The following is a 20941-nucleotide window of genomic DNA, read 5'->3' as shown; positions in this document are numbered from 1 at the left end:
AAGACATTATAGCTTAAAATGTTATGGAAAAGAGCCTTGATATTTTAACTGACTCAAAACCTGAGGGAAACCTGCAGTGGGAGCAATTGGGAAAGTTAACCCATGCAGAACTTGTTACCAGTAGCTGCCAAATGATCTGTCTCTTAGTTTTCAAAATGTATAAAGCCTCCAAAGTGTTGGGAAATTGGTTTAACACTGTAAGGTTGTATTTAAGCAGTAGGGAAAAAAGGGAACAGATACAGGTCTTTAAAATCTACTTTCTGAGACCTTGGTGTATACAGAAGACCTTCTTTTCAAGGTTTGCTCTGCAATAAAGTTGGTCAGAAGCTAACTCTGGAAATTGAAGCTGATATTCTTGCATAGCTGGTTGGCTTCAGAACTGGAAATTTAAAGAAAAATGTCTAAAACTACAAAATGCGTAACAAAATAACCACTTTGTCCCCCCCAAATTCAACTGGCAGAGCTGTTGAACTCCTGCAGGCATGGTAATGACTTTGTATGACCCATGAAATTTGACTGAAAACCCTTCTTCATTAGCAGTTGGTTGCCTTTGTTGTAGTTTTGCTCCTGGTATCCATAAGATCTCCTAGTTTGCCTTTATGAATAATACCATGACAGCCAACAAGCGGTTTCTTTTCCTTGTAAACATGGGTTTCCTCTGGTAAATATATTACATTCTCCTTCACTCGTTGGTTATTTGCTGGCTTGTGATTGATTGTATCTGCCTCAACTTTTTGAAGCGCTCAGTAAACGAATGAAATGTGGTTTGAGGATGTCCAAGTTGATTTTAGAGGGTGAGCACCTGCATCTTCTCTGGATTTCAGTGGGGTTTGCTGGATGCTTAAATTTCTACAAAATGCAAGTGGTTTTATTTTTAGAGGATTCTGAAGGAGATATTTCCAGGGATATGATTTCAGCAGAATTGAATGATGGTTGGAAAGGCTGGGGGAGTAGAGTGGGCTCACAGACTTTTTATCACCACTGAATTTCACCTCTGATCTCTGTGCAGCCCCTGGGAATGAAAAGTGCCTTTGGAATTGTGTGTGGTTTTCTTTCATTCCACTGAGCTTTCCCACTGAAATTTTCTGTCTTGCATCTGTGTCTTTGTAAAGCTTAATGCAATGGCAAAACAAGAGGCCGCCTCCTTTCTGAGGAGCAGGCTCAAGCAAACAAGAACACAGCCCTGGTTTTGTGTGTTCAAAATGGGTGCAAACTTGCCACCTTATTTATCACCAGGATTTCTAACCTTCAGATGCCATGGCCCATAAATGACTTCTCCATCATAATATTTATCAAAGTATTTCTGGTCTAATTATTCATGCTGAGCTTGTTCTCTAAAAATTTCTCTTGAAAGAATCTTTTTAAAGATTTTTCTTTTGAAAACAAATTTCATGACCACATCAAACAGAGATTCATGTTGCCGTTAGTTTAATTACCAGCAGCCCTCAGGGAAAACTCACTCAAAACTCACTGTTGTTGTAATTGCTTCTCTCCTTTTCTCTCCCCCACTCTTTTTCCCCTTCCATTTTTGATTGCTGCAGAAGTCATCATATGGTGATTAATTTTTTAAGCTCATTGTAGGTACAAAGGGGTTTATGCCCTTTTTTGCCCATATAGTAACTATCAAATTACAAATAATTAGTAGATTATGGATGCTGAAAAGGAAGCTGGCAAAAGAAAACACTTTTTTTGAGATAACAGTTGAAGTTATCTTGGTTTTTAACTTTTTAAGCAAAAAAGGCAGATAATGGTGTCCTTCCCTGTGCCATGCCATGAGATCAGATCCATAACCTGTGGATCTATTCCAGCCATAAAGGCCACTGCACCTAGTCTGGCTTTATTCCCTTTGAAAAGCAGCATAGATGCCTCATTTGGCTGAAGTGCGAAACATAACATAAGCAGTGCTGACCTAACACGACATGATGCATGGCAGATTTGCTTTAAAAAGAGCAGCAGTCTCAAATCTGCTTTGAATTAGAAAAAGTGTTTGAGGGAAAGAAAGGAAAAAGGGAACCATTTCGTAGCAGGCATCTGAAAAAGAACAGTTTGGAGGAAGGAGGAAAAATTGTCAGGCAAAACCTTACAGTTAAAGCTGAAAAATGTATTTCTAACACTGGGGATTATGAGTGTATATCTTATTCTTTGTTTTTTTAAAAATAAAATCTTGGCAATTTAAGTGCATACTATGATGGCCCAGAATGAGAACAGCTACTCAATGGTGAAATTATCAGCAGTACTCTGGCAAGAAGTTATTAGTCATAGTCCCAGTATCATATGAGAGCCAGAGCCAAGGATTCAAGAAGCAAAACATTCCCCTTTGGAGAGAGGTCAAGATTAGTCACTTTTGTTTTCTTTAATGGGGGGAGGGGAACATTGGGGGTTGGGTTGATTTGGGGTTTATTTTGTTGTGGAGAAGAGTTTTGGACATATTTTTATGCCAGTTGGGTCTTGTACTCTTCACTTTTTAAAGTGTTGTAAATATGCCACTGTTCCACACCGGGAACGGGAATCTACAGCTAGGGGAAAGCTGTTGTCTGACAGCCAAACTTCTGACAAGGAAAATATGGAGTGATATTCAGAGGCTGTACTGCCACAGTTAAGCCAGCAGAAAGGGTCCTCCAGAGGCAAGAACCACGGGGAGTTTTCTTCACATCTGTGGAACTGAAGCATCTGAAATACAAGTGCCTGTTGGCTAAACAGAGAGCCTTTCTTTACTCTGCAGACAGGTACCGGGGTGCTCAGCCTCAAGGACCCCGCGGAGAAACGTTTTGCCGAACAAGAATGTGATTGAGAATGAGAAAGCAACCTGTTCTTCAAACTTCTGTCTCAATAATAAAAACCAGAGATGTGTTCTGAAGTTTTCCTTGAGATTGGAAGATGTGCCCAGGACAGGGAAAATATTTTTAAGGTTTTTTTAGAGCTCATCCAAGCTGACCTTAAGAACGTTTGTTGTATCTGAAGGTGGGTCACTGACTGTACTGCCTCAGTTTCCCTCACGTTGTGCTGGCAATAACAGGATTTACCTGCTGTGCTTACGTGCACCTTGGCTTGCACAGTGCTGTAGATGCACTAATCCTGGAATCATAGAATATCCTGAGTTGGAAGGGACCCCTAAGGGTCATCAGAGTCCACCTCTTGGCCCTGCACATGACTGCCATTTATTCTAGAACTCTATGCAAACTATTGCACAAAGATAAGGGGCTTTTTTTTCCTGGTTTCTTTGATCTGTATTTCCACTGTATTTCTGGTTATCTCACGCCTGTTTCCCATCCTCCATAAGGATGGATTTCAATTTAAGCATAATTTAAGAAGCTGTTTATGATTATGGTGCTGGATAGATATCCAGCAATTTTTGTAGATACATTAACTTCTAATCCTTCTGGTATCATTGATTCACTTGTAAAGAAAGAATCCCCTCCCTTCTTGCCAACTCATGACTTATTTTTAAACAGAGACAGAGGAAAGTTGTGTCTGGTCAAAGAGGTACTGTTTCCTGAAGGTGGGGCTATAGTTAATGAAGATAAGCTAATTCTTGAAAATATCAGAGAATTCAGTTAATAGGATAGGGGGATTTGATCATCTTTAGTAGTTTCTGATAAAAGTTATATTTAGAGGCAAGACCCTCAACTTCACTTTCCTGGCTTCATGCAAGGAGAGAAAAATATTCCAAGCTCCCTTGTTTATCTACTGATACACTGTTAATTTAGAGGAAAGGGTTAAAAAAAAAAAAAATCTGACCTTTGTAATATTTTAGAGAAAAAAAAAAAGCTGTATCCTGAGGCAGTGCTGGGCCAAAGACTGTAGATTTTGGATGCTGTTCTAACTTAAAAATTTCCATGTGTTTTAAGTCTCGTCTGATTTATCTAAAACAAGAGTCAACCACAAATTTTAACTGCTTGGCTATAGCCTTCTGGATGCCAGATAGATCTGCGAGCGTTGCACACATCTGGGCATGGACTGAGAGCTGGGAGGCCAGCAGGACTGGCCTGGGAGCCTGGGGAGTGGTGAGCAAGCAGCAGGGCCTTGTGGCCCAAAACTACACCTAGAGCTAAGGAAAGGCTCTCAGGAAAAGCTGATTTCCAGCAGTTTGGGTGCTTTAAACAAGCCAAATATTTTTGCAAGTTGTTAATAACAGCAACAAAAGCGCTGAACCGAGACCACAGTTCTCTGCTCTCTCTTCTCAAGTGGCAGCTGTTTCCAGTCTCTGCTTCTGACCATCTCCTGCAGCCACATCCATCATTGTCCTCATTTCTGTCTTGACTTACTAGCATTTTAGGTCATCCCTTTCCAACATTTTTACCCTCAAGCCTTTCTGAATCCTTTCCACTTCTAAAAGAATCATAAAATCATAGAATGGTCTGGGTTGGAAGGGACCTTAAAGATCATCCAGTTCCAGCCCCCTGCCCTGGGGACACCTTCCACTAGACCAGGTTGTTCAGAGGCCCATCCAACCTGGCCTCAAACACTTCCACAGATGAGGCATCTGTAATTTCTCTGGGCAACACATTCCAATGCCTCACCAGCCTCACAACAAAGAATTTCTTCCTTATACCTAGCCCCAATTTCCCCTCTTCCAGTCTGAACCCAGAAAAAAAAAAATGCTTAAAAGAAGTACTGTCCCAAAATCTTTCCACTTTTCGAGGTCTTGTACTCTCTAACAGTCCATGACCAAATCCATTTCACTCTCCTGTAGTTTAATTCTCCCATTTGCCAGCAAAAAAACCCTAACCAACGTCCTTGTTAGAAGGAGTGGTTTGTATTCATCTTACCTTGCTTCTGCTAGTCAAGCAGCAAGTTATAGACAAATAATCTTATGAAGGTGACCTGTAAAAAAAAAACCAACTTGTTTGTAACTTTTGATTTCTACTTATTCCTCATAATTTTTATTCCTTTTATAAAGGAATTGCTCTCTTACATAAGCACAACTTCTGTTGTTGCCACTTGTTTCTTTGTAGGGAAAAGTGGCGGTATCATAGAAGAGATAGTTTTGATAACATGCTGCTAATATTCTGTATTTGGTCTGCTGTATTTTATATTATTTATTCCATCATATATTACTGAAGTGGCTTTTTCATATCAGTTTTTTGGTTTTGACCCCATCAGAGCATGTCTCTTTCTACCATCGGGTTCAAATATAATTCAGGGAGACACCTAATCTGAAAAATGGCATTATAGTTGTAGCCTACACTCTTCTAAGAATCATGAAAGAAGTGCAGCTGAGTGAATAATTAACCAGAGATGTCATATTTCCAGAAACTCTGAGGAAGCTTTCAGAAAAACATGCTTTTCTTGGAGAAAAGGAACATTTGGAAAAGGAAAATAATTCTCTGCAGTTTAGTCAGTTTAGTTACTTGCTTATCAAAATTGCTTTCCCAATCCTAGTGGAAAGAACGAATGCATAAATCAACCGTGTAATTTCTCCCATTTCCTATAGCTTGAGCATTTGCTACCCAAGATCTTGTGTTGCACAACCAGGAAAAATTTCTTCAAACAAACCAAAATTACTTTAAAGTGCCACAAGTGTTGCAGTCAGTAATCAAATGGCCACATGCTGGTGTTGCCCGTTTGTTTTAATTCACAAAACAATTTTTAAAAAAATGTGTGACAAAACTGAGATTCTAGACAGTACACTTGGAATTTACTGTACAAGTCAAGCCCTTCGTAATAGTTCACTGATATGAAGATAACTTCTGGAGAATCAGAAGTTGCTGGAGCCAGCAACTGGTTTATAAATCCTGGTTGTTGCTGAGCTCTGATCCCGACTCAGCGACTCAGAATTTTCTCCCCAGGGTCATCACCCTCTGTTGAATGCACAAGCAGCACACCCTAATCAATGGTGAGTTTTCAGCAGCTGTTCAAGGGCTCTTACTACAAAAAATAAGTGGTTTTTTATGCTTTTGAGAAGTGTAAGATAAATATTTTACTATAAAAATACGCAACAAGATGAGAGCATCAGCAGTCTCAGTTTATTGAAAAAACAGGACAATTTTTAGTATCTCAAAGCAGAGATTGTCACTGATAGCTTTATGCAAGAGAACTGATTTTAGAACTCAGGGTGTAGCAAGTGCTTTTCTTTCCAAAGATGCTTTTTGTCTGAAAGTTACCCATTTTATTTGTCAGTTAAGACAGTGGTTACAGCATTCATATAATATTTTCATTGACTAGAGAGAGACTTGTCCATGTAACCTTCAAAACCTAGTAATTTTGTTCCTCAGAAGCTCAGCTCTCATGTTTTCCGAGCAATGATCAATCTTACAGTAGAGTGTTTTTTCACTGGCTCCACTTCTTCTTCCCCTGGACACCACACACATACTTTCTTCTTTGGCCAGCTCTCAAGAGAAAGTACAGACAGTCTGGAGAAGAAATCTTCCTTCATGCAGATTACATTCTTCTTTAAACACCTCAGTGGTGGGAATAAAGCCTCCAGCAAAACTGCTGCCTCATCTCAGGCAACAAAATAAAACACATCGAAGCCAGAAGTTCTGATAGGGGGTTTTGCAAGAATCTGGGATCTTGGGTGTTGCAAATGGCAGGAAGACACATTCCGTGATTTTTGAAGAATCATGCACCTGAAGAAAGAGACTTTCTTTAATAATACTGAAATGGTTGGTCTCTCCTGCCACTGTTACAGAGAAATTTTAAAATAAATTCTGTGGGAAGATTCCCATACCTATCCCTGAGCTCCTCTAGAAAGCCACTCCTAGCATTGCACCTGTCCCTGTCCGCAGGCCCCTCCAAAATAAAGCATTTACTTTTAGAAATGTTGAGATGTCAGCAAGAAGAGGAGCCAGGGAAGCTGCTCTCTGAAGCTTCCTCAAATATTCTGAAGAACTTAAATAGGAAGAATCCCACCAAAGACAAACGTGATTTATAACCACACATTTTCTTCTGGAACAGACTCACTGTTGTTAAGTACCACTGGATACTGATACATTCCTTCATAACATTGCCATTAACAGGTATCTTAAGTTCTGGAATGTTTTTTGCCTTTCATCTTCTCTCCAGCTGAGTCACTGGTGTGCCTGGTGATGATTTTGTTGGCAGAAAGGACTTCTTTGTGTGTTCTTATGAAAGATAAAGCTAGCTTATTACTGAGTGTGGTATTGAACAGCAAACACATTAGGGATTTGATACAATATGGAGAGATGTTCAAAGAAAGCATCATTTTTTTTCCCCCAAAAGTTTGCTACACTGCAGAGCAACAGGATCCTCCTTACCAACAGGCCGCCAGGAGTGATAAATACATTAAGGTCTCCCCAGTCCTCTCTGGTTATTTTGAAAAAGTGCCTTTAAGAGTTAGTTCACTTTGAGCTGAAATGCTGCACCCTCAGGAATGAATGCTACTTAAGTCAGGGCAGCAGACTTGGGAGTTTAATGTTGTAAAAGCAGATGAAATTTTCCTTTATCACATTTTCATTCAGCCAAGCGTTGCTTGCATCCTGGTTTCCCTCTTCTCCTTTAGCAGGTTCATGCTTGGCTCCCTTTACTGAGAACAAGGACAGCCCCCCAAAACCCACTGAGTGAGCAATGCACTGATAAAAATTCTCTTCATTATGGACAAATAATCTGTTTAATCACACAACCATGTTAAGAACATAGGTCATTATAAAACACCATTCTGTTCAAAGGGAATATGATTTTTACCCTTAATATTTATTTCTAAAATCTCTGAGGATGAGAATGAAGGGCAGATGAGACAGCTTTAATCTACAGCATTAATCAACCTTGATCTCTCCAGAGCATGGAGGAATATTTGGAATAACCTACTAATAATTTGTGGTCTTTGTGGCCAAAATTATGCCAAATTCAAAGTTTTGTCCTTCAGCTTTCCGTGGCTGAAAATACTGTTCCACCCAGGTCTGTAATTGTGTCTGTCATTGCCTTTTCCTGGTAAATTCCTATAATTAGTTTTGGGAGTAGGTCTCCAAAGTGCTACCCTTTAGTTCTCCATTACTGCTGAGCTTAAAAGAGACCATTACCCATCTGTCCCTGGAGACAACCAGGCTTCTGTGTTGTGTTTAGTTTTGTTTTGTTTGTTTTTGTTTTTAAAAGCAAGGAAATAAATTCATCGTTACATAGTATGTTCCAGATCATACCATGAACTTGTTATGAAAGCTTAAAATTACAAAGTGTTTCAAGTTAATATAGCATGAAGATTTGTGGAATTTTAATAGATAAAAATAATAGACAATTTTAATTGAAAATTATTTTGTTCTCTCAGCGAGAACAGTCTCTGTCTTGTTCAGTAGCACCTCCTGGAATGCCTTTGATCCTTTTACAAATATTATTACCTTTATAAATGCATGTCACTAAGTCTACAAGAACTGGGATTGTTCAGCCTGGAAAAGAAAAGCCTTTGGAGTGACCTACTTGTGGCCTTCCAGTACCTGAAGGGAGCCTGCAGGAAAGATGGAAAGACACTATTATAACAGCGTGTTATAACTTTGCCTCATGATGTGCCATTTAAGATTTGTGTGCTAACCTTTCAGCTGTTATGAAGAACTATTTGGTTTTGGGTTGGTTTTTTCTCAGTGCACTGCATGGATGGGATTTTATTCATTTCTAAGAGCTACATTCAAAACTTGTTTAAATCTTCTCTCCATCTGTGCTCAATCTATGATCCTTGAATTTTTATTTTTTTTTTAAACTTAACTCAGAGGATGGAAAAATTTTTTATTCATACAATATTTCGGTAAGACTTAGGAATAACTGTGGTGTGTCATTTCTGAAGTCTCAAACACTGCTTCCTCTTCCCAACAACTGTGAAATACAAAGGAAATTATTTGCATATAAAGAATCTGATCATCAAACATCATGCTTCTAATGAAACATAAATCAGCTACAAAGAACTTACTTAGTTTTTCCTAAAGGAAACAAATCACTCTGAGTTATTTTTCTATGTAATTAACAATGTTTGCTGTTTTAAGTAGAGAGATCAGAGTTGTTCAAAGTGGTTAAGATTAGAGCAACATCAGCATTTCTTCTGTTTGCTTTACTTTTATTCGTTCTGGCATCAGAGCTAATTTCTAATCAAGTAAATGTGTTTGAAAGTATGATTCAGGGGAGATGATACATTTCTCCATGCTAAGTGCGTAAAGCTGGCTTAATAAAAAGGGTATTGCACACAATGACATTTTTCTAGTGGGTACAATTATCTCTGCAGCAAACAAGTGAATGATGTATTTCAGGATGTGTGTTTGGATGATGACAGGCAGATTGGGCACGATAATAAACTAGGCTGTTCACCAGCAAGACTCTTTTTCTGGTACATCAGAGACCTGTGATGACAGTAGAAGTTGCCTTCTGGTGGCTTTTACTTCTCTCTTTAAAATATCTCATACTTTAAGCAGATACTGCTTTGGCAGAATCAAGGATGGGGGCCCATTGTCCCACTGCTGCCTCATTTGCAAATGTCATCTTTTCTGATAGAGCCCCAAGAAGCAGAAGGTCCATGCACAGAAATCCAGACTCTTCTTCTCTTGTAGTATCCAAAGAATATGTTACTCTTTGGGACTGACAATTCAGTCCAAGATTGGCACAGAGCCCACTGAAGTCACTGGGAGTCTGTGACTGCCAAAATCTACCACTGAGTTCAGTGTGTCTTGGAGCAAGCCCTTCACGGGTACAGAACCCCCTGGGAAATGGAAAGCAAAACTGACTAAACAACAACTAAACACAACCAGCTTGCTGAACCCCCCTCCACAAAAGCTTTGTGGCTTTAGAGCCCTACCCCAACGAGCAGGAGCATGGACAACGAAGGTCTTTACTTTTAATCTCCTATGGCTCAGTTCAATAGCAATTAGCTTCTGCCTCTGCTTCTGTGGGCCTCCAGCACTCCACAGCTGCAGCAGCCAGACCTTGCTGCCTAGAAGAAATTAGACAATTATCTCTGGGAGTTTATTTCCCAGCAAGAATATTCACTTCTCACTTCTCCCCAGTACTTCATCACCAAGATGCACAGCTGTTGAAGGACTATCCAGATCTCTGTCCAACCTACTGTCATGTTCAATACTTCATCACTGCAAGAGTTTCATGAATGCACATTTTCCAGATATATCTCCAGTCTGTGTTTCCTCTGGTAATCCCTGCCTGGAATCACAAATTAAGGAATATATACATATAAAAAATCCCCCAGTTCGTTTAGAATAGTCAGCAAAAAGATACTTCTTGTAGAAGGAAGAGTTGTCCTTCAGACTCTGAAGATAGCTGTTTGTCTGCAGGCTTTCACTGCAGTCCTTCCAGCACGGTTGTCTCAAAGCAAACGATACCTGGGCAGTGGGGGATGCAGGAATGAGGTATTTTTGTAGGTTTCACTGCCACTGGTTTGTACTGTGACACTTGGAGCATCACGAGTTTGCCATCTGTAATGGGCACCATTTGGGCAAAATGTGTCTTTTTTTAAGAGAGGGAATAAATAGTGATGAAATGAAAACCTGATGATCTGCTCAGTTTTCCATCTGTATTTCCTTGTAGAAATCTTGAACTTATCTGTTCTTCAGCTTCCTCATTTTGTAGAATCTCATCTTTCAACAGCCATTTCCATCCAGAATTACTAGTGTTTCATGTACCATCTAGGGTGCTTCGCCTCATGTTTTCAAAACCAGCTGCAAAGTATAAATCTCTGGCACCTCATATTTTTAAATCACTGTATCTGCTTCCCTACCAGTTGTACAAAGTGTTTGAAAAAAACCAGCATTTTCTCTATGGTGGAAAAACATTTTAGCCTCTGCTGAAATCCTCCAGGTTTGTTGATGTTCTGCTCAGCCTTACTGTCTTTTGCTGTCCTGTGTGATACTTGGATGAGAGCCAGGCACATATAAATTGCTCCCACTCATGCTCTCTCTGGCAGTTTTATGTGCTTTTCACTACTTTCTAACAGATATTTTAGGCAACAATTTATTCCTACCACGGGTTTTTTTTCTGCTTGCTTTCTTTTCCCTTTCTAAAATGTATTACATCTTTTTGCCTAGAATTTACTCAGTGTTCTAGGATCCCTGTGGATCAATGGGTCAGAGACTGCAATGACAATTGAGGCCTTTTTATTATGCTGGAAGAAGGGAGTAGGAGGCCATAAAGCAGAGTCTTACTGCCCAACTTCAATGCTTTTGCCGTGCCAAGGGTTAAAGAGTGGGCAGGACTTTGAAGTTGGAAGTGCCCATCTTCCCCTTCAGATATCTTGATCAGTACTTCAGATTCAGCGCAGATAGGAGGCTCCCAATGCCACAGAAAAGGGGTGACAGTGGCTACTTCTTGACTGGGAGATACAAGAAACCAGAGACTGGATTTGTGGTGCTCCTAGAATTCTCAATTTTCCTCTGAGTACCACAAATATATGCCAAAAAACCAGCCATAACCTAACCTCTCTTAGGTATCAGATTTTTCATTGTATTTTCTCCTAAAGAGTAGAAGAAAGAGCAGAAAAAAGGGGGAAAAAGAGAGAGAAATTAAATAATTTAAGGAGCTTCTGTCTAAAGAAGAAAATGAGCATTTTGGATAGAGGCTGAACCCCTGGAGTCCCCCAGTCAAGAAATTGATTTTCAGCCATCTTGGAATTCTTGGTTTCTGTCTTGCTGGGGATCACGTCATTCAAATGGCAATCCTAGGGAATGCTGTGTCACTGGGTTTTGAGAGCATAAAACTGACTCATGTCCCACTCCCAGCTGCTGTTCACTCATGGCAGCAAAAAAACCTCCGGGCATTTTGTGGCCTGAGCTGTTATTTGAGCCCAAATGTAACAAAGTGCATCACTCAGTCCTAGATTAAGAATAGATTAGATCGCTGCAAATCAAGCAGTTATTCACTAGAGCATATTGGTATTATTAAGGCATATAAGCATGCTAGAAGTTTATCATGGTTTTTTTTTTTTTAAATGGACACAATAATAAAAAGAAAACCCCAACCAAAACCCACAGAAACTCGGTTCTGGGACTTAGTTCTCTATTCCAGCACATCCCTTTAAAATCCCATTTGTCATGTGTTCGCCCAGATATGAAATGGGTGTCAAAGCACAAACCAGAGGTGAGTATTAACAAGCTTGTCCTCATTCAACCCTGACCTATTGCATTACATTTCTAAGGATCTGTTCGATGAGCTGTGAATCTGTGGTATCTTCACAGAGGTTGTTGTGATCCTAATTAATATTACAGGTTTATTAGCTGGTTTGTTGCAATCTCCTTGCATGCTGCTACTAAACACCTCTCCCCTTCGCCTCTGTAGGTTACACAAATGGACCAGAAGCTGAACCTCATCACAGACATGCTGCATCATCTGGTTTCCCGTCAGCAGGGGGATCAGGGCAACAACAGATCATCTCAGAGAGGCAACCACAACGTCGGTTCAGAGCTTTTCCTCCCCAACAACACCCTGCCCACCTACGAGCAGCTGACAGTACCGGGAAGAAATGAAGACGACATATCCTGATGTGGTGCGAGTCTGGGTTGGGTTCTTCCTGCCTTACTCCTCTAAATGGGACTGAGTGTTGAGAACCTGGGAGAAATGAAGTTCATCAGCCAACCAAGAAATTGTGCAACTGCTGTATCTACACCACTCTTCTAAAGTTACCCACAGTAGCCAAAGGATTGCCAGGCTGTCTTCCACCAGGCAAAACTTCTGGAAGCTCCGTGTTGATTTTGTTCCTGAACAAATGATTTCAACTTGTTATTTCTCAAAAAGACCAAAATGATGTAAAGACAGGCAAAATGGCAAGGATTTAGAGCTCCTGTAATAATAATAATAATAATAACAATAATAATAATATTCTAATAATACTTGAACTTAGATGGAAAAAAATGCATTCTGTTTATGAATCTGCAGATAGCAATTTATTTCTGCTACTAAGGTTTTTAAAACAAACTAGGATAACTTATGTTGTTTTTATTGTATAAACACACACTAACATTCTAGACAATAACAAACCACATACTGAATGATTTTCTTTTTCTGTTTTATTTTAGTGTTACTATATAAACAGTTATCAGATAATGACCAGATTTTTAAAATCTGTTTTTCTTCAGGGAGGAACTAATCCTTAATCTGGAACAATATTGTTTATAGTGGAAAGTGCTATAGATTTTCTAAGATATCAGTTTTTCATGGGGGGACAATAAAGTATTATATAGCAAAAAATCATTCTGCTTTCTAGAAAATTGTTGCCAAAGAATTTATATATAAATAGAAAACACAGTGGTCTGAATGTACTTGTCCTGACATAGCATTTTAAAAGGAAGGCTTTCTACTTCTTAAATGTACTGCTTTTTAGCTTACAGAGGCCAAGAATAATACAAGAGGCTGAAGTGACTGGACTTCACTGGTTAAGCGCTTGAGCTGGCCACTTACAGAACATCCATAATCCTTGCAGGAATCGAGGCTTCGGTTCAGGAAAGCATCTCCCATCCAGACAGCACATATGACAATTTTAATGTTTCCATGAATGATGTCTTGAGAAACTCAACTCCCAACAAGAGTGCATTGGTATTGACAAATGCCAGCTCTTTATTTAGAGAATTGAGGGCCTCAGCCACAGCCCATGGGGCTGAAGCTCACTGCCCCACATGATGACTGCAATGAAACCAACAGTGTTGGCTCAGAGTGAGTTCTCACACACACAATGTGAGCAGGAGTTGGGTTTTGATTACTAAGGCTGAAATTACTAAGCCCTTGCAGAGAGTCAGTGCCTGAATCATGTCAGTCTTTAAAGCTGACAGCCTCAGGAAGAGCTCTTTAGTCCAACGTGGTGGTTGTGGTAGCTCATACTGCTGGGGGAAAGAGAGATGTAGATGGATTTATCAGCTCTTGCACTTTGAGCATCCTACACTGCCAGTGCACCCTGTTCCCCTCCCTGCAGGCCCTGCACCTCACAGTGGTCTCCCTCTCCTGGTGGATGCCCTAAAGCCTCATACCTTGGCACAGCAGTTAATACTACCAGTCTGTAATATCTCTGAGCAATCTGAAAAACTGATGCATAGTGAATGAGATCACAGGGAACCTTCTCACAGTGCTGCTCACATTCTGGGCTTTCTTTCCAACATTTCATCTCTTCCACTTGGACTGCAGAGAAAGTATCCTGTTTTTAACTTTACAGATTCTGTTACAATTATCCAGCCTCTCTGTTGTACAGTAGATAAATGTTAAAGGTGTAGAAATTTACAGGCAAAAAGAAGAATTGTATTTGGGCATTATGTTTTCGTAGAAATCAAAATTATTCTCATGATTTTGAACATTTTTTAAATGAGATTGACTTTGTAATTTCAGGTTATCAATCAGCCTGTTAATTTCCTAATAAAACACAGGACAAGAGTGCCATGTCTTTTGGTTATTCTAAAATCCAGACACTTGATACACACAAGAAAGCTGCTGGCTTTTCTTTTCTCTCTTATCCCACAATACAGTGTACTGATGCCTTTATTTGCAATGCAGGCCTGTAAAACTTCTGCTGGTACTTCACTAAAGAAATAAAAGAAAATCTGGACTTTCATCAGCTGGGATGGCTTTGGAGAGAAAGTTGTGTCATGTGGCCCTGGCTGGAAGCAGACAGGTCTGTGCATTTCTAGAGGCATTGTTTTAAGCAGAAAATGTGTCCATTCCTGCCTGTTTGTTCCCAAGACCATCCCTCCATTCTCTGTTTGACATCTAATCTTGGTGATAACAGTCTGACACAGTAAACACTTAATGCAAAACATAATTTCCCTTTCTAGTCAGTTGGTCTATAACCATCTGAAAGTCTCCATTAACAGAATCATCAGAATCACCGGATTTTACAGGTTTTTGAGGCAGGTGGCCAGTTGTGAGGTCTGATTCCTCAGCTGAGTCCAGCTGATCCTTTCAGAAAGTACAAAGCTCTCAGATCTGCTACTTTGAACCTGATAATCCACCTCATCCTAAGGAAAAGAAGATGATTGATTTTCCCTGTTGAAGAGGGATATTATAAAATGAGCCATCCAAATTTGCCACACAGCTGCCTGGAGCCAGCCATCCCCAAGGGCTCACCAGAGACAGATCTGACCTCTCTGCTTGGAGGACTGACTGGAATTATCTGCCCTGCTGGGGCTTCATACCTCAATGACTTCTCCTGGAAGCAGGTGCCTCAGCATCTTTCTTGCACAGAGCACTGTGGGACAGCAGCAGAGGGAAGATGAGCTGAGCAGTCCAGTGCTGGAGCAGCCTGAAGTAAAGCAGCATGCAGTGAGTATGTGTTTCTGCTAAAACCCTTTTGCTTGTGTCTGCTGTTCAGTCAAACTGTCCAAAGTGTGGGTTTTTTTAAGTGGGTATGAAATGTTTGTTAATATCTTGAAGGGGAGCAAAGGAAAGTGTAAGGTTTGACTTTAAAGTTCTACCCCATTTTTGTGAACTGTGTTAAAATAAATATATCTGAGTCTGCAAAAGAAGCCTCTTTCTTAGAGCAGCTTAATAGCAGTTTGCATTTTAAGACTAGTGTAAGTTAGGCCTAGACCCTCATCCCTGTCTAAAAATAATATAGGTCAGTTAAAAAAAAAGTAATCTAAAAAAATGTTAGCTGGCTCAGCTTCCCTAGCCTAGCAGGGGGGTGCCTGATGTATGCCAGATACAGAAGGTAGGAAGCCAGGGAAAAGGGGAGGAGGCAAAACAAGGGGCTGCCCAACTGAAAGAGGGGATGAAATCTCACCCTGCCTCAGCCCACAGCAGAGGCAGAGGATGTGCAAGTTCGTAGAAAGGAAGATTCACAGAAGGTGGAGAGGATTTGTGCAGGGCAGGAGGTTTAGTCCATGAGCAAAAGCCTGGGCTCGTGGTGAGGGAAATGTGGTGGGATTCAAGAGACAGAAGCACTGCCTGGCATCAGCGTTAATCTACAGTGTGACCTCAGGGCGAGTCATTTCACCTGCTTGGCCACATCTGCTGCCCCCTCTCCTGCACTCAGCTCACTTGTTTGTTTGGACCACAAATTCCTCAGGACAGGGAGGGCCCCTTTCTGTGTGTTTGCTCAGTGCCTACACAAAGGGACCTGCCCTCTAGAGACTGGAGGTACCACTCTCAGATAAATAATTACCCACCCTGGAGTCCTGCTACAGGCAAACCCTTAATTATTCCGAGCCCAAGGAGTTTCAGTTGGAAGTGCCTGCTGCCAAACTAACAGTTAGAGGAGGCTGGGTTTTAGGTCATCTTCCACACAGTATCTTACAAAAGGAGATCAGAAGCCTGGCCATCACTCATTTTCACTCTTCTGCTTTAAAGGAGGTTCATTTCAAATAACACAATGGGCCACTGCTATGCTCATACTTGTAGCTAAGGCAGATATCTTTGGATGTCAGTGGATTAAACAGACATTTCACCACAGCAAATTAAGGTTGGTTGTTGCTAGCAGATAACCTCTGGGCTGACTTAGCACCCATCAGTTCTGAGGAAGGTGGAAATATTCCAGGCTGCTGAGCTGTAAAGATCTGGGCAAGAAACAAGCTGCTTTTTGAAAAATGAAAAAGTAAAACACGGGAAGATTTTCTTTTCTAGGAGTTTAAAGGAGAAAAGGTAAAAACAGTTTTAAGCTAATATTCATGTGCCCTGCTGAGATGGGTTTTACTGCTGGGGTGGTGGTTGGGGAAGAAGAGAGGCATTGAGAAGAAGAGGAAAAAGATTGAAGGTTTGATGCAGCTCCTATGAAAATGTACTTGTGCACTTGATTTATGTTGGCGTGGAGTTGGGTATTGCCTGCAGTGGGACTGCTCAGTCCATGCAGCTCAGTGTAAGCCTTTAGAAGTTGAAAATGTGCAGTAAAGATGCCTTTCCATGGCCTTTCAGTGGAAGCTGGGCTCAGTTGTGTAGGCAGTGTTGCTTTCTTCATGGTCACAGAGCCACAAAACCATGTGAATTCACAAGTTTCTGTTTCCCATTTGTTTTCAAATCATTGGTTTCTAATATTCCTGCATGCCACTTGTGTTTTCAAGCCACAACGATTAGAGGTATTTCATTCCACTTCTGTGATGGGAATTTCTTTACCTACTGCACACACACAACACAGAGCAAAGGCCTTTAAAAGGCCCTCCAGTTTCATTTAAAATAGCTTCTGTAAGGTTCTGCGTCGTGGGTCTCCTGAGCAGCAGCAGCAGCAGCTGTGATGAAGGCAGCAGGTTGTTATGCCAGTACAAAGTGGAGGTGGCACTTAGCTACATCCCAACAAGTTTTCGATCCCATGGAATAGCCAGAAGGTGTTACGTTGAAACTAGCAAGGACTTCTGTGAATGCTGGTTTTTTTGGTCTTGTCTGTGGTCTGACTTTGATGTCTAAGAAGTGTGAATTTCAGCTGGAGCTTTTCTTCTGTGGTTGCAGGTTTGTTTTCTGTGTTGTTCCCCTGATGCCCAACGAGATGTGCGTTCATGTTCAGCCTTTACTCAGTGAGGACATTGACACCAGGCCCCTCTGTCTTCTATATCAGTGCCTATTTTCACAAAACTTACGAGAATTTAATTATTTTCTAGACCTCTATCCTTCTGTCAAGTTGAATTGAACAAGGCCAACAGGTTCAAAAGTTATTAGGGGGAGGCAAAACAAACACAGCATGAGTGCATTAACCTTGTTTTCACAGGAACTGGGCTGAAAGTCCTCTCTCTCCCTGCCCAAACACAGAGGTCTGGAAGAAATGTAACCCCTCACTTTGGAGTAGAAGACCACTGCTAACTCCTGAGGTGAGGAGAAGACATGCAGGAGACATGTTCGTGGGAGTTGTTGGCTCCTGCAAGGCGTGATGCACCTTGCCTTTGGATCAGCTATTGAAAGATCCTAGAAAATAGCTTTTTCCTCACATTGCTTCCAATGACAGTGAGTTAAAACATCAAAATGCTTGATGCTGCAACGAAGAACACGCAGGTGCCAGATGGGCACATTATGAACCGTGTCCATGTATGTTACTGTAACACAGCGTGGTGTCCAGAGAGAGATTGTCTGCATCGCTGGCAGGGGAGCACTGCTGGGGAAGGGCTGCCCCAAAAGAATGGCACTGCCCAAGTTCACATCACTCCCGCATGAGCTGGCAACTGCTGCCTCTGGGGAGAGAATTCCCGGGGATCTGACATGAGGCATTGTGCTCTCTGCCTGTGGATTTGCACCTAAGAAGAGCTGATCCATAAAGCCAATCTTGAAAACATCGTGGAGCTACGTTTGTTTCAGAGCTAGCGTTGCCCTGGTAGGCTGCCCAGGGATTTAGGCTCAGTTAATCCAAGCTTGGCTCTCCATGGCAGACACCCATGGAACAAAGGGAATAAAGCTTCCACGACCCCATAGAGTTGCTGGTCAATCTCTCAGCCAGGTGCAGAAAATGGGCTAGGCAGCCCTTAGTGAACTGTCTTGGATCAGAGAGGGCTGAATTCCCAGCAGGGGTGTGCAGACAAATCTATAGAGATTTTCTTGCCGTAATTTCCCGAGTCTGGGAGCATCACACACCAAGCCCCCGGTGCCTGTGCGTTTCACACAACCTTTAAAGCCGGCTATGCTGAAATTCATCACTGCTGTTTTCTGTGCAGGCAATCTTACAGGGAAATAAAAAAAAAAAGAAGCTGAGGAAATAAATTCAGTTTTCAGTTCTGCTATATGTAATGTCCTTAGGATTATATTGATCATTAATTTTTAAAAATGAATAGGTTAGAGTTGATACAAGCAGTACCAATGCTGTAAGAATGATAACCACGTGTGAAGGATTAGGGTTGCAAGCAGTTTGTGAGGTACTATGGTCTGTTGTTTAAGCATTGCCTAGTAATTTTTCAGTCCTAATGGTCGCCTAATTGGGTTTTTAACTGGGCTGTCTATACATGGAACCTAAACATAAATGTGATTCAGGTTTTACTCCTTTTGCATCTTCAGCTGTTAGGCTGCCCCCAAATTTGCTTTGGTTGCGTCCCTTTTCCTAGTTCCTTCTGTTCATTGAAACACTCTATGTGGGTTTGATTGGCAGAGGGATGCATGTCCTTCAGATCGCTTTTGGGAACGATCAGGTAAGAGTTACCCCCATGAAGACTGGTCACAGCTGCACCAGGGAGTCTTCTGCAAGCCACAACATCTTTTTAATCATAACTTGTCTTGTAAGGCTTGAATGACGGAAGATGTGCTTCCCCTGCTGAATCCCTCCCCTGCCTGTGCTGCAGGAGCTGCAGACTCACAGCCATCACCATGTGTGCTCACTTGCAGCCATTAGAGAGCAGATCTGAAATACTGCCTTTGCTTAAATGGTTGCGAATGTTTCCCTGTTATTTCATTGGCAATCAAGCCAGTACTTTATTTTCCATTTATTTTCTCTCCTGTGCTGAGAAGTGGGAGAATACTCTGCAGCTGCAAGATAGAAACCAGAAGCAGGGGAGCAGAAAGATGCACCAAAAGACAGGTCTTGTCATTAAGCAAAATGTACTGCCCCAAGCACACACATTTCAGTCCCTGTTTCTTGCAGCCTGAGCATCATTTTTACTGCCCTGGCTTGATCTTCTTGCACCCAAACGTATTAAGTGCCTTAATACACCTTTGAAGTACCCTGAAGTGTCCTGAACCTTAATTTCCATCTGGTGTTCCCACTTCCACAACTTGACCCAGGTCTCGGTCCAAAGCCAGCAGAAGGCAGGAAGGCTTTTGGCTGGCTCTGGTGGCACTGGAGCTGGAGCCCCGGGATGTTTCCCGGTGCCTGCCCCTCTCCTTGGCACGGCACAGCCCGTGATTAGCATTTCCTTCCTCCGCCACTCCTTCACACTGCTGCTTCAACTCTGACTTTTTGTTTTCCTCCTTCCCCCCTTCCCAGCCAAAGGGGAGAACAATTCCTGGAAAAGAAAAATGCTCTTTCCCCTGCATTGCCGAAACCTTTGCAGGGAGCTCTGGGGAGGAGAGAGTAGACTTTGGAGAACATATGGCTAAAAGCATTTGGGGGTTTTCAGATGGTAAATGACCGATGAGGTCTCAAAGGGGTTTTATTTATAAATGATAGACTCCTGAGAGAGAAATAATTGCTGCTCTTCCAGGCGTAAAAAAGCAATTCACCTGACATAAAACCCAGGGATAAAATTAGCTAAATGAAAGCAAGATATGGCAACTGTATTAAGCTGCTTTTTTTTTTCCTCTCTCTCCCTTCCCTGCTGAATGGTGAATCATTTAAATTTTGTTTTCCTCTCCTTTCTTGGAAGGAGAAAAAAAAAAGAAAAAGCCAACGCCAAAGCAGTGCCTTGGGTCTGAAAGAACAGATGGTGCCCTGGGCGGCCCTCCGGAGCGCTCGGCAGCGTGCATTCCTCCACTCCAGCGCTCAGATAACTGAGTTGTACAGCACACGACCATCTGGTGTATGACACATCTTGTGTCCCCCGGACAATGCCCCAGCAAACCTCTTCAGGGGAGAGGTTAGTTTCTAGGGTAACAGCAGCATGTGCAGCTCCAGGCCTTATTGAGATTCTGGGCTCCTCACTTGTCCCTATTCTTCTCCTCCCTATTGTTGTCACTTGAGCTTTTGCTGCTTGGTTACACCGAGACTGACAATATCCATCAGTATTTTGTCCCCGGCCCAGAAACCATTGTCTCCAAATTTTGTTTCATTATTTATGTTTTCAATATCCAATGGTTGACTGAAGCATCTGCTGTAGAGTGATAAGGCAACTGCCTACTGAGGAGAGCTGTGCTGCTGCCTGATGACGATGGTTTGAATTATTTAGGTTGTGGTTGGACAAGCATTTGCAAATGCAGGGTATCCGTGAAGCACTGAGGTGACTTTATTTATTTCTCTGTTTCAGGTTTTTTTAGGTGCTCACATCTTTTAATCCAGACCCAAAAAAAGCTTAAAGCCCCTGTAGAGAAGTCAGCTCTGAAGAAGAAGCTCTGTTCATTGGCTGGAGGTCTCTGGATGTTTCCTTGTGGGAAACTATTTGGGATAGGGGGAAAGAAAAAAAAAGGGTTCAGCTTCCTTTTAATTTTCTGTGGGGTTTGTTTTAAAGCAAGTTTGGGGTTTGAGTGC

The 20941-nt window shown here is 41.6% G+C and overlaps 1 protein-coding gene across 5 annotated transcripts in view; it reads left to right on the top strand.

Annotated features, from left to right (window-relative positions):
* KCNQ1 (potassium voltage-gated channel subfamily Q member 1) overlaps positions 1 to 14295 on the top strand; it is a 337169-nt gene extending 322874 nt beyond the window's left edge. For all 5 annotated transcript variants that reach the window (XM_042038606.1, XM_042038608.1, XM_042038607.1 and 2 more), the window contains one exon: positions 12217 to 14295. In XM_042038606.1, coding sequence (XP_041894540.1) covers positions 12217 to 12420 — 204 coding nt within the window. In that variant the 3' untranslated portion in view covers positions 12421 to 14295. The remainder of the gene's footprint in view (positions 1 to 12216) is intronic.
* Positions 14296 to 20941: the final 6646 nt, after the last annotated feature.

Source organism: Corvus kubaryi, unplaced genomic scaffold (assembly GCF_017639235.1).
Source record: "Corvus kubaryi isolate FWS band 111438036 unplaced genomic scaffold, C.kubaryi_AGA036_p1.0 37392, whole genome shotgun sequence".
Taxonomy (NCBI): domain Eukaryota; kingdom Metazoa; phylum Chordata; class Aves; order Passeriformes; family Corvidae; genus Corvus; species Corvus kubaryi.
Note: the sequence above shows the minus strand (reverse complement) of the source record. Positions and strands in the feature narration are given on the sequence as shown.